Source organism: Bos javanicus, chromosome 17, assembly GCF_032452875.1.
Source record: "Bos javanicus breed banteng chromosome 17, ARS-OSU_banteng_1.0, whole genome shotgun sequence".
Lineage (NCBI taxonomy): Eukaryota > Metazoa > Chordata > Mammalia > Artiodactyla > Bovidae > Bos > Bos javanicus.
In genome coordinates, this window is record NC_083884.1 from 71,485,608 (window position 1) to 71,497,899 (window position 12,292).

The 12,292-nt window shown below is 57.2% G+C and overlaps 2 protein-coding genes across 6 annotated transcripts; both read left to right on the top strand.

The window, feature by feature from the left end:
• Positions 1–2,646: 2,646 nt before the first annotated feature.
• On the top strand, positions 2,647–6,370 carry LOC133229153 (glutathione S-transferase theta-1-like). Its single transcript, XM_061385512.1, has 2 exons — positions 2,647–5,819; positions 5,901–6,370. Exons 1-2 carry the CDS (start codon positions 5,673–5,675, stop codon positions 6,099–6,101), a joined length of 348 nt encoding a protein of 115 aa, XP_061241496.1. The 5' UTR covers positions 2,647–5,672; the 3' UTR covers positions 6,102–6,370.
• A 51-nt stretch (positions 6,371–6,421) lies between these two features.
• LOC133229151 (glutathione S-transferase theta-4) lies at positions 6,422–11,219 on the top strand. Of its 5 annotated transcripts, XR_009730494.1 has the most exons (7): positions 6,422–6,966; positions 7,290–7,444; positions 7,958–8,045; positions 8,534–8,684; positions 9,594–9,770; positions 10,507–10,777; positions 10,916–11,029. XR_009730494.1 is itself a non-coding variant. In XM_061385509.1 (6 exons), exons 1-6 carry the CDS (start codon positions 6,755–6,757, stop codon positions 11,111–11,113), a joined length of 945 nt encoding a protein of 314 aa, XP_061241493.1. In that variant the 5' UTR covers positions 6,428–6,754; the 3' UTR covers positions 11,114–11,219. The 5 variants fall into 5 exon arrangements, 4 of the variants coding, with proteins under 4 accessions (XP_061241493.1, XP_061241492.1, XP_061241495.1 ...); XM_061385509.1 differs by lacking the exon at positions 10,507–10,777 and having other exon boundaries at positions 6,428–6,966; positions 8,570–8,684; positions 10,916–11,219; XM_061385508.1 differs by lacking the exon at positions 10,507–10,777 and having other exon boundaries at positions 6,429–6,966; positions 10,916–11,219.
• Positions 11,220–12,292: the final 1,073 nt, after the last annotated feature.

The window sequence follows — 12,292 nt, forward strand, 5'->3', positions numbered from 1 at the left end:
CAAGAATTACCTAAAGTCTTCTTGTCCGGAGCCCCTAGTCTTAACTTGGTCCACCTCACTCAGAAGCCGCAAAATGGGACTGGGTGTCAGGACATGGACTTCTCTTAAAACCAGTGCCTAGTTCTCACCAGAATGGATTTCATGGTGCTCTCTCCCCTTTCCTCCCATCGGCATCCCTTCCTTGTAATTCCTACTGGGCATCTTGTCCCTTCCTCTTTCCCCTCCTTAACCCAAAGATGAGTCTCTCACAGGCAGAGGAAGTCAAGGTGGTTAGATCTCTAGGCGCCAGAAAGGGCTCTGTGGTCAGACTTCCAACTACACGCGCAAGCAACCCATGACGACCCTCCCTGCTCCACAACGGGGCTCTAGGCTCGGGTGTCCGACCTGCCCGCTCCCCTTTCCCTGACCATTCTTCCCTCCTCTATCGTGTGCGTAAATATATTCTTTTTCCAACACTGAGTACGGGTTTGCTCGGTGATAGGGCGTCTCTGGCTGGGGCATGCTGACGCAGTGAAATCGGGTCTCCTACAGTCTGCTCAGTGATGTGACTCCACGAAACCTGCCTTGCCAGGAGGCCCGCCCCGCTGTTTCTTCCCTCTTCTCCGTTTCCCTGCACTTTCCGAGCCCGTCTCCCCTCCGCTTCCTCCCCTCGCTCTGGGACACCCTGCACAGCTCCCCTCACTCGACACGGCCTGAGACGCTGCACACCCTCCCTTCGCCCCGGACCCCTCTCTTCCGCTTCTACGCCCCGCTCCCGCGTGGTTTTTCCCGCCCTCTCCTTCCAGGCTCGGCCGCCGCCGGGCAGTAACCGAACCACCCGCCGCCCTCGAAAGCCCGCGCGCAGCAGCCGCTCTGGTCTCGGGACCCCAACTGTTCAGCTCGTGCCAAGCCGCACGTTGCCAGGGCAACCCACCCACATTCCCTTTCTCCCGGCAAGCTCCGCGCGCCAAGCAGCCCGCGAGGCGGGGCGTCGGCCCATTCCCGTCATGCTCGCGTGCGGGGCGGTGCTCTGAGGGGCGGGGCGAAGCTGGCAGCTCCCGGCGTACTCCGCGCGGCAGGGCGCGGCGGGGCCAAAGGCTACCCGGGACCAGGCGGTTCCGGAATACGCGCGGTGGCCGCACCTGCCCGAGGGGCAGGAGGTCTGATAAGATGCGGCTAAGGGGCGGCATGAGGCTCACGTCCAGGAGAAGGACTATCTGACGTCTTTTTTGTTTCTGCAGTGACCTTTCTACGTTGTTCAGTCGCTAGGGCGTGGGCAGCTCTTTGCGACCCCACGGACTGGAGCACGCCAGGGCTCCCTGTCCATCACCAACTCCCGGAGTTTACTCAAACTCATGTCCATCAAGTCGGTGATGCCATCCAACCATCTCATCCTCTGTCGTCCCCTCTCCTCCCGCTTTCGATCTTTCCCAGCATCAGAGTCTTTTCAAATGAGTCGGCTCTTCTCATTAGGTGGCCAAAGTGTAGGAGCTTCAGCTTCAGCATCAGTCCTTCCAATGAATATTCAGGACTGATTTCCTTTAGGATGGACTGGTTTGATTTCTTGCAGTTCAAGGGACTCGAGTCTTCTCCAACACCACAGTTCAAAAGCATCAATTCTTCGGCGCTCAACTTTCTTTATAGTCCAACTCTCATATCCATACATAACTACTGGAAAAACCGTAGCTTTGACTAGACGGACCTTTGTTGGCAAAGTAATGTCTCTGCTTTATTATAGAGAATACGGTATAAATACTTGTGCATCCCCCACGTGGGTCAGGCTTAAGTGAAGCTCTCAGGGCGCTTCCACCACAACCTCCGCGCTCAGCAATCTGGTGTTTGTCATTTGATTTGTGTTTATAATTGAAGGAGGTTAGAACAGCCACCCCAAAACATGCTGCTCTGGCATGTTGACTCTTTTGAGTCAGATACTTGAAAAACAGCAAATGCAAGAAAAACACTGACTTTTCTTTTTCTTAAAACCAGGAGATGTAATTGCTATGTGAAAAAAGTTCACGTTTTTGGCCCAGTTTTCTATTCCATCTTTTTTTTTTTTTCATTACCAATAAATTCTCAGGCCGGTTTTACTGGGGATTTACATTTTTAGGAGTAAACTTGGGGGCTTTTCTTGCATTTCCTCTCCTGTGATTTGTGGAGATGGTGAAAGACACGGTAGCCTGGCATGCCGCGGTCCATGAGGTCGCAAAGAGTCGGACACGACTGAGTGACTGAACAACTTCTTATTCCGTGGCTGAATCCTAGCAGGGTCTCCAGAGGACGCGCTGTACCATATTTAATCATCATGAAGCCTTCACCCTGTTTTATAGTCAAGGGCTCCTTACAACCAATGGTGAGTCCAAACACAGACATTTAGGGAATGGCCCCTAAGCATCAGAAACAGCACAGATGAAAGCCCACCACGCTTTCAAGTTTCTCAAGTTTCCCTTACATACGTTTCTATTTTCTTCTTCTTTCTGGCTGCACCTTGGGCATATGGGATCTTAGTTCCCTGACCAGATACCAAACTTGTGTCCCCTGCAGGGGAAGTCCGGAGTCTTAGCCATTGGACCAGCTAATGTGGGAAATGCCCGCATTTCTATTTTCAGTGGAGTGACTGATTTTCTTCTATGTGGTGGGGGGCGGGGAAGCTGTCTTCCAGGGCTCCCCACGTGAGAAGGAAAGAAAGAAAAGGAGAAGGAGGAAATTCCTTCTGGCCCTGTGCTGTGTGCGCAGGGTAAGTCTCGTTGGCGGCAGGCTGAGTCTGGAAGTTGGTGAAGCCGCCAGACCACGGCAGGGAAGGGGTTGGGGGTGGTCCAGCGGTAACGACTTTGCCTTCCGACGCCTGCAGGTTCGACCCCTGGTCTGGGAGCCAAGATCCCACATGCCTCTGGGTCAAAAGACTAAAACCTAAGACACAAGCAATACTGTAACAAATTCAATAAAGACTTTAAAAATGGTCTGCATCCAAAAAAAACTAAAAAAAAAAAGAAAATCCAGCAATCAGCCGCTCACCAGGGCAGAGGCCAGGGGGTGCGGTGTCCTGGCTGGCGGCCCAGCCAGTCATGGGGTGAGTAGGCTTCAGGAGAAGCATGGATGGGACCCAGGTGGAGAGCAGGCAGGAGGGAGGCACAGGGATGGATCTTGAGCTCTTTCTAGACCTGTACTTGCCCCCCTACCATGCCATCTACATTTTCACCAGGAAGAATGGCATCCCCTTCGAGCTGAGGCCTTTGGAGCTGGCACCACAGGGTTAGCAGAGCCAGGTGGGCTCCATGGAGGGGGCACCTGGGGGCCAGACCCTGCCCTGAGCCACCTCTGTGCTCTCTCTGCTCCCCTCTCCCCCAAGGGAGCACCTGAACCCCGAATTCCTGAAGGTGAACCCCGCGGGGAAGATGCCTGCCCTCAGGGATGGGGACTTCCTGCTGGCTAAGAGGTAAGGCGCCCTGGGTCTGGGGCTCATCGTTGCTTGGAGGCAGACAAAAAGCTGGAAATCTTTCCAGCAGCTCCTTCCTCTTCTGAGCTAGTCCAGCTCAGAGGGCAGGGACCTGGACCAGAGGGCTGCTTTGGGGCTAAATCTGGAAGCTTCAGAGCGGAGGGCATGCCGGCCTTCCCCAGACCTGCACAGCCTGCAGGCAGCCAGGGAAGACTGAGGCTCCAGGGGAGCCCCTCCCCAGATGTCCCAGCATGGCCTTTCAGAGTCACAGGGGCTGGGCGGCCCTGGGGCTAAACTGTGCTCTGAATGCCAGTCCTCTGTCCTGACTCTTTGCAGGCAGATCCCGAACCTTGGGCCCCAGCTCCTCTTCTGTAAGACAGGGGAGTAAGGTAACCACCTCCCAGGGCTTGTCGGAGGATGGAGACTGAGCACCAGGTGCCTAGAGCCCAAGGGCACTCAGGAATGGGGGTCCGGTGGCTAAGACTCCCCACTTCCACTGTAGGGGGCTGGAGTTCGATCCCCCGGTCAAGTAACTAAGCTCCCCCAGGCTACTTCCCCATGTGGCCAAAAAAAAAGAGAGTTGAGGTCCCCCTGAACCCCTCCCCCAGACCCTGAACACCAGGCATAACCGGCCCAGGAAAGGAATGGGGCGTGCGTGGCTGGTCCGCCTCACCTGCCTGAGAAGGGCCCCTGACCCAGAGAGCTGGGCTCTGAGGCGCAGAACAGGCTGGAGTCATGGCAGAGTGTGCTAAGCATCCTAAGTCACTTCAGTCTGGTCCCACTCTTTTCGACCCCATGGAGTATAACTCACCAGGCTCCTCTGTCCATGGGATTCTGCAGGCAAAAATTCTGGAGTGGGTTGCCATGCCCTCTTCCAGAGGATCTTCCCGACCCAGGGATTGAACTCGCGTCTCCTACACTTCAGGCAGATTCTTGACCAGCTAAGCCCGGGGGAAGCCGTCATGGCAGGGTGATCTCTGACACCCCCTGCCTACAATGTGGCCATCCTTTTATACCTGAGCCGCAAATACCAGACGGAGGCACACCGGTACCCGCCAGAACTGCAGGCCCACACCCGTGTGGATGAGTGCCCGGCCTGGCAGCACACGGCCACCCAGCAGCCTGCCACCAACATCCACCTGTGCGAGGTGAGCCTCCCTGCCATATCCTGCAGACTTGGGCAGGAGCTGTTTTTGGGGGCTCCAAAATCACTGTAGATGGTGACTGCAGCTGTGAAATTTTAAAAGATGCTTGCTCCTTGGAAGAAAAGTTATGACCAACCTAGACAGCATATTAATAAGGAGAGATGTTACTTTGCCAACAAAGGTCTGTCTAGTCAAAGCTTTGGTTTTTCCAGTAGTCATGTGTATGGATGTGAGAGTTGAACTATACAGAAAGCTGAGCGCCAAAGAATTGATGCTTTTGAACTGCGGGGTTGGAGAAGACTCTTGAGAGTCCCTTGGACAGCAAGGAGATCCAACCAGTCCATCCTAAAGGCAATCAGTCCTGAATATTCATTGGAAGGACTGATGCTGAAGCTGAAACTCCAATTCTTTGGCCACCTGATGCAAAGAACTGACTCATTGGAAAAGACCCTGATGCTGGGAAGGATTGAAGGTGGGAGGAGAAGGGGACGACAGAGGATGAGATGGTTGGATGTCATCACCAACTCAATGGACATGAGTTTGAGTAAACTCCGGGAGTTGGTGATGAACAGGGAGGCCTGGTGTGCTGCAGTCCATGGGGTAGCAAAGAGTCAGGTACAACTGAGAGACTGAACTGAACTGAGGACCCCCAGGGGGGTCCTGTCTTCTTCCCCAGGCAGACATCACTAATTTATGACATTTCATTATGTCCTTGTCACCCGGAGCAGCAATGTCACTATTATATGTCCTTTGGATCTTATCTCGGTGTATTATTCTTCTGTCTTATTGGCAGTTCAGACAGCTCCAGAGTTGGGTTAAACCCTCTTCACCGTCACCAGTCTCGGAAATACCAATGCATTCATTTAAGAGTACTGCCAGCATCTTTGTGGCCTTGCAGTATCCAACTTGCCAGAGATGGAGTGAAATGCATAGCTTTTTTCAGAGCCTGAATAAAACCTTGGAATCCTTCTGAACACAAAGCCCCGGAGGGCCTCACTGATAAGTGGCTGCCGAGGGAGGGGTGGAAAAGAGCTGGGAGGCTTCCAGGGCCCCGAGATAAGCCGCCTCCTCTCTTCCTGGCCCAGTGTCTCCTGCCCCACTTCTCCCAGCAGCCCATGGACACCACGCAGGTAGAGCAGCTGCTGGGGAAGCTGACGCCCGCTCTGGGGCACCTTGATCAGGAGCTCCTGGCAGCCAGGCCTTTCCTGGCCTCTGGGCAGGTCTCCCTGGAGGATCTGATGGCATTCACGGAGCTGATGCAGGTGAGGTTCTCCTGCCCACTTGCCCCCGGGGGTGCTCTGGGTGCGGGCTGAGCCCAAGCCCCAGCTGCCCTGTTTCCCCAGCCCTCTCCCGTCGGCTGCAACCTCTTCCGAGACTGGCCCCAGCTTGCCGCGTGGTGGGCCCGTGTGGAGGCTGCCCTGGGCCCTGAGCTTGTCCAGAAGGCCCACAGGCATGTGCTCCAGTCTCAGGGCCCCCAGGAGGCCCAGTGGGACCCTCAGATGGCCCAGAAGCTGGCGCAGCTGGTGAAGGAGCAGCTCCGCTGAAGGCCAGCTGCACCCTTGCAGTTTGGGGGCTGCAGTAAGCGTGCTGTGTGCCCGTCACTCGTCTCCAGCCTTGCTCTGCTCTAGTCAATGGGCTCTCCCGGTTTCTAAACGGTCTGGGAATCTCCTCAAGTCAAGCAGCTCAGAGACAGCAGCACTCAGGCCCCCCGCATGACCCTCCTCTGCCTCCGGGTGCCGAGTCCAGGTGCTTGGCTCTCGGGCGCAGCCGGTCCCAACCCAGGCTGGAAGCTTCTGAGCTCCTCTGTGACCCCTTGAGTCCCCGGTGGTGTCACCCAGTGCCCTGACAACCCCCCAGGTTCCGGTTTCTTTCTCTGCACCCATTTCTAGCCACAGTTCAGGCTAGACGCCCCCCCCGCAGCCCCCCCACCGCTTCTGAAACCTATAACGCCCCTTTGGTCACTTTCTGCCATAAAGGCCTGGCCCCAGGAGTTCCTACACGGAAGCCCCTCTCAGATACAGGCCAGTGGCACACACATGCGGGCCCCCAGGGAGGGGAAGGGAAAATTCACAGCCACTCCCGCCACCCCACGTGGTGGCTGTGGGTCTGCTCCCAAGTATCCTCACAATCCTTCCCGCTGTGAGCATTCCAGGCTTCTGGGCCTCATGGCAACACCAAGAGAACAATAAGTTCCAGAATGCGGGGCGCCAGGCCTGGGTGGGTGGGCACAGGGCCAGGGCACAGGCTGCGGTGGGCTGCGTGCGGCTGGGCGTCTGCCAGCCGCGGTGGGGCCCAGCATGGGCCTGGAGCTCTACCTGGACCTGCTGTCCCCGTCCTGCCGCGCCGTCTACATCTTCGCCAGGAAGAACAGCATCCCCTTCGACTTCCAGTTTGTGGATCTGCTGAAAGGTGGGCGCCTGCGGCTGCCCAGATGGGCTGGGTGCTAGGGGCGGCAGGACGCTAGGTCAGGGATTCACAGAAGTGGAAGCAGAGGAGACCCACCCCACCACACGCCCAGGCCAAGCCCCGCCCCGCCCCGCCCCGCCCCCACACCAAGCCCCGCCCCACCACGCCCCCACCCACACCAAGCCCCGCCCCGCCCCACGCCAAGCCCCGCCCCACCCCGCCCCGACGCCGTACCCCACCCAAGTGCACAAAGGGAAGAAAAGCTTCCTGGTGGGGGCAGTTGTCCACTGTGTGTCTGCCCGGCCCGCCTTTGCCATTCCCCGCAGATTCTTCCTCACTGTGATGAACGGGGGCCGGGGGGGCACAGTGGGAACAAGAAGGGTCCCCGGGCTCTCACCCAGCGCACCCGCCTTCTCCGCTGCCGTGCAACTGCCCATCAGGGCGGCCGAGGTCACAGGAGCACGTGTACTTATTCCTCATTGTACGTGTTCCCCAGCCCCCCAACCCCACCCCACCCCACCCCGACCTGCCCAGGGTGACTCCCCGGGGCCCGGGTGAGGGTCATGGCCCTAGTCTCCATCACCGCCCCGACCACAGAGGGGGCTCCAGAATCTCCACTTGCAGAGCCTGGAGGGGGCAGGAGGCCTGGAACTGGGATCCAGGCCCCCAGGGCTTCTGTTGATTCACAGGCTGTGGCTTTGGGCCCAGACAGAGTTGGGGGTGAGGGCTGGAGGCCTCCAGCTTCCTGGAGCCAAAGCATCGCCCTGGCTTCAGGGCCTGGGAGGGCGGCAGCATAACAGGGACCCTGGCCTGGTCCCTGTTACGGGCTCCCTGATGTGCCTCCTCATGTGGGGAGGGGCAGCGTGCTTCTCCTCTGGGGTGCAGCGTCCCCTTCTTGGGAAGATGCTCCAAGAGGCATTGTTTCTGTCCCGGGGAGGCCCGGGTCTCTCGTCCCTGGGGTCTCAGCAGCCTCAGAGCTTCCTGCCCCTCTCAGGTCACCACCACAGCAGGGAGTACATCGAGATCAACCCCCTGAGGAAGCTGCCCAGCCTCAGAGACGGGAAGTTCATCTTGTCTGAAAGGTAACTGTCCTCCCAGCGCTCGCACCCCAAGTCTCTGCTCCTCCTGGGGGAGTTTCCCACCCGGCCTGGCCCACCTGCGCTGCTGATCGCTGGCTTTCTTTTACGGAAAAGTTCACACGCACCAAAGTAGAACAAGCGCTAGAGAACCAGGGGCGTAAGGAGCCCAGTAGCCACCCCCAGCTCCGTCGGTGGTCCACCCGGGCTCACTGTGCATCGCCTGTACTCTGCTCAGTTCCTCTGCCTCCGGGCCACCCCATCCTTCACCTGCAAATGTTTAGGAATGACCTCCTAAGGGATTCCCCCACGTGTTCTGCCCTGTCTGAGGCCACCCACCAACACCCCCTTCCCTGCAGGGTCCTCACCACTGGGGGTGGGCTTGACTGCCTTTCCCAGGGCCGCTGGGCTCAGCCCCCTCCAGGAGGGGCGCCGGGTGGTCGGCGAGCAAGGGTGGGCTGGCCTGGGGAGCGCCCTGACCGTCCTCTCTGCAGCGTGGCCATCCTTTTCTACCTGTGCCGCAAGTACAGCGCCCCCTCACACTGGTACCCGCCAGACCTTCACATGCGTGCCCGCGTGGACGAGTTCATGGCCTGGCAGCACACGGCCATTCAGCTGCCCATGAACAAGATACTCTGGATGAAGGTGAGGGGGCCCACGGCTGGGGCTCCGGCCAGCGTCCGCCCCGCTCTGAGCCTCATTTCTGCAGCTCCCTGTCCTTGCCCGCCTTACAGAGCCGTGGGGGTATGACACGGACCACTGGGCAGGAAAGAGCCTTATAGGGACGAGGGGAAGGACACCCAGGAGGGGCTGGTGTCACTCAAGCCGGGATAGGATTCAAGACATTTCATTCTGAACTGGAGGGATCAGAGCTGGGAATTCCCCTGTGTCCAGTGGTTAGGATGGTGCTGTCACTGCCGGGGGCCCGGGTTCAGACCCTGGGTGGGGAACTAAGATCCTGCAAGCCTCGAGCTGTGCAGTGGGAGAAAAGAAAAAAAAAACGTGAAAGGGCCCGTAAAGACCGTCATATTTGAAGCTGACAGATCAACAGTACATGTGCCCCTACTTCTTATGCTACACCTGTGGCAGACGTCACCAATCAATCACAGGATTCCTTCCTGCTGGGACCTCAAGTCCTTCTTTAAAAAAAAAAAAATCTTTTATTAATCAATCTTTTGGAGCTGTGCTGGGTCTTAGCTGGAGCACGAAGCATCTTCGATCTTTGCGGCAGCGTGGGGATCTTTAGTCATGGCCCGTGAACTCTTAGTTGCAGCGTGTGGGATCTAGTTCCCTGACCCGAGATCGAACCTGGGCCCTCTCTTCATTGGGAGCTGAGGGTCTTAGCCGCTGGACCACCAGGGAAGTCCCTCATATCCTTCTGAACAAGGGCCCCAGGCGCCTTCTACCCACTGGAACTGCCAACGGAGGCGATACCACTTCACATCCTTGGCACTGCCCACCACCTGTCTTAGCAGGCAAGGGTCAGACGGGGCCTCCAGAGGCCTGGAGAGTCAGACGGGGCCTCCTCTCCCTCCCCTCCCCCACCCCGGGCAGCTGCTGATCCCAATGATCACGGGAGACGAGGTCCCAGCTGAGAAGACGGAGCAGATGCTGGCGGAGGTGAAGAACAACCTGAAGCTCTTCGAGGAGAAGTTTCTGCAGGACAAGATGTTCATCACTGGGGACAACATCTCCCTGGCCGACCTGGTAGCCCTGGTGGAGATGATGCAGGTTTCCAGCGGGGGCAGGCGGACGGAGCAGACGAGGGACTCCCTTGAGACCGTAACTTGCAGAGAGGCTGGGGAAGGGGGAGCCGTGCCTGGGTGCCTGGCCTTGACCTGGGGGAACCACGGGAAGCCCAGGTTGGGAACCAGGGAGGATCATGGTCGTTAGTGCCTCAGGAAGAGTCCTCCGTGGGGACGGGAGCTGGAGGGTGAGCCTGCTCAGTCAGCCGGGATCCCAGGGGCCTCCTCCTCCCAAAGGACCCTCCAGGAAGAATCCAGAAGCTTCCAAAGTGTCCTTCTGACCAAAGTGCCCCTCTTTTCCAGAGCTCCAGTCAGGGCAGTTGGACAGGGCCGCTCCCTGGTTTTGGGTCTAAGGGTCCATCTGCTCTGCATGGGGGGACACTTCTGGGTGGGGGACATTCATGCAGCTTCTGCGTGCAGGGGAGGGTGGCCACTTGTGACTGAGCTGGTGTGTAGGATGGAGCTGAGATCCTGGCCAGTGTGCAAAGCGGCCACTTTGGCCCTTGGTCAGTCTGCAGGATGGACCAGCCCAGGGAGAGAAACAAAGTCCCAGCTGAGATCCTGGCCAGTGTGCAAAGCGGCCACTTTGGCCCTTGGTCAGTCTGCAGGATGGACCAGCACAGGGAGAGAAACAAAGTCCCAGTCTTTCTGTCGCAGGCGGTGCAGTCCCCTGAGTCTCACCCCCACACCCACCCCAGATGTCTTGGGTTCCTGTTTCTTAGGCTGCCGGCTGGGTGTCTCATCGCAGTTCCTGTGCTTGATCACAGAGGGAGGTTCAACACAGGGAGAAATAACTGAATTCCTCCCACCTCCATCTGGGGGCAGGGGGTTTCCATGGAAGAAGGCAAGACCCCTGGGAGGTTTCACACTGGAGAAGTGGGAACCCCTGGGTCACGGGCCCCTCTGAGAGGGACTCAGGAGCTGTGGAGCAAGACCAGCGACAAGAGAGCCACTCGGGGTCCTCCACCCCCGCCTCCATCTGTTACATGACCTGTGAGCCCCGGCCAGGCCTCGGGGGTCAGCAATCCCACTGGCCACAGGGGCGAGTGGGGAGAGTCTTCTGGCTGTAGGCAGGGCCCAGGTGGGGCTGGTCCCCAGGCTGACCATGCCTACCTCTCCGTCTGTCCACAGCCCATGGCCGGCAACCATAACGTCTTCCTCAACAGTGCCAAGCTGGCCGAGTGGCGCATGAGGGTGGAGCTGGCCATCGGCTCCACCCTCTTCTTCGAGGCCCACGACCGGCTGGTGAAGTTGGCGGAATGGGACTGCTCCACACTGGACCCGATGGTCAAGGAGAGGATCTGCGATTTGCTGCAGAAGTTCAAGTAGAGGCAGCCCACCCCGAGGACCTGGCCAGCTCAGCCCCCGGAACCCCTTTCCTTAAGGGAGACGCTGAAATTCACTGCTTCTTTGCCTAATAAAGAACTGAAACAACTCCCGTGGCTCCCGAGCCTGAGATGCGCCTGGGGCTGGGTGGCAGTCGTGAGTCCCCCCAGCTTCCAAAAAGAACTGGAAAATTAAAGGTTACTCGTGAGTAAACTGTCAGTGTGACAGCTGATGACTTTAGTGCTCCACTTTCACTAATGGATAGAATTACGAGATCGGAGATCCTGCAGGAAACGGAGGTTTGAACCACATTCTAACATTATAGGAGAACTTCCCTGGTGGCCCAGTGGCTAAGACTCCATTCTCCTGATTCAGGGAACCCAGGTTCAACCCCTGGTCAGGGAACTAGATCCCATGTGCCACAACTAAGAGTTTGCTTGCCCAAACTAAAGGCCCCACATGCCACAGGGAAGACTGGAGATCCCACTTGCCGCAACTAGGCAGTAAATGTTTATTTTGCTGCAGCCAAATAAATAAGATAGATAGCTGTTAAAAAATAACCCCATCGGCCTGCCGGCCACACACAGCACAGCACCCACAAATACCTGATCTTCTAAATGGCACATGCAGTATTTTCCAGGATAGACCCTGGGTGAGGTCATAAAATAAATCCCAAGAAATTTAAACTGATTGAAATCATATGATGTGTGTTTTCTGAACACAGTGGAATGCAATGAGAAATCAATAACAGAAGGAAAGCTAGGAAATGAAATACTTTTAAAAATGCATTTAAACAACCAATGAATCAAAGAAGAAATCACAAGGGAGAGTAGAAAGTACCTTAAAAAATTAAAAACACGACAGACCCAAACTTACGGGAGGCAGCAGAAACAGCTAAGAGGCCATTGTATAGCTGTGAACACATACAGATCTCACCCCACTCCAGTACTCTTGCCTGGAAAATCCCACGCACGGAGGAGCCTGGTGGGCTGCAGTCCATGGGGTCTCGAAGAGTCGGACACGGCTGAGCGACTTCACTTTCACTTTTCACTTTCATGCATTGGAGAAGGAAATGGCAACCCACTCCAGAGCTCTTGCCTGGAAAATCCCATGGACGGAGGAGGGGCCTGGTGGGCTGCCGTCTATGGGGTTGCACAGAGTCGGACACGTGTGAAGCGACTT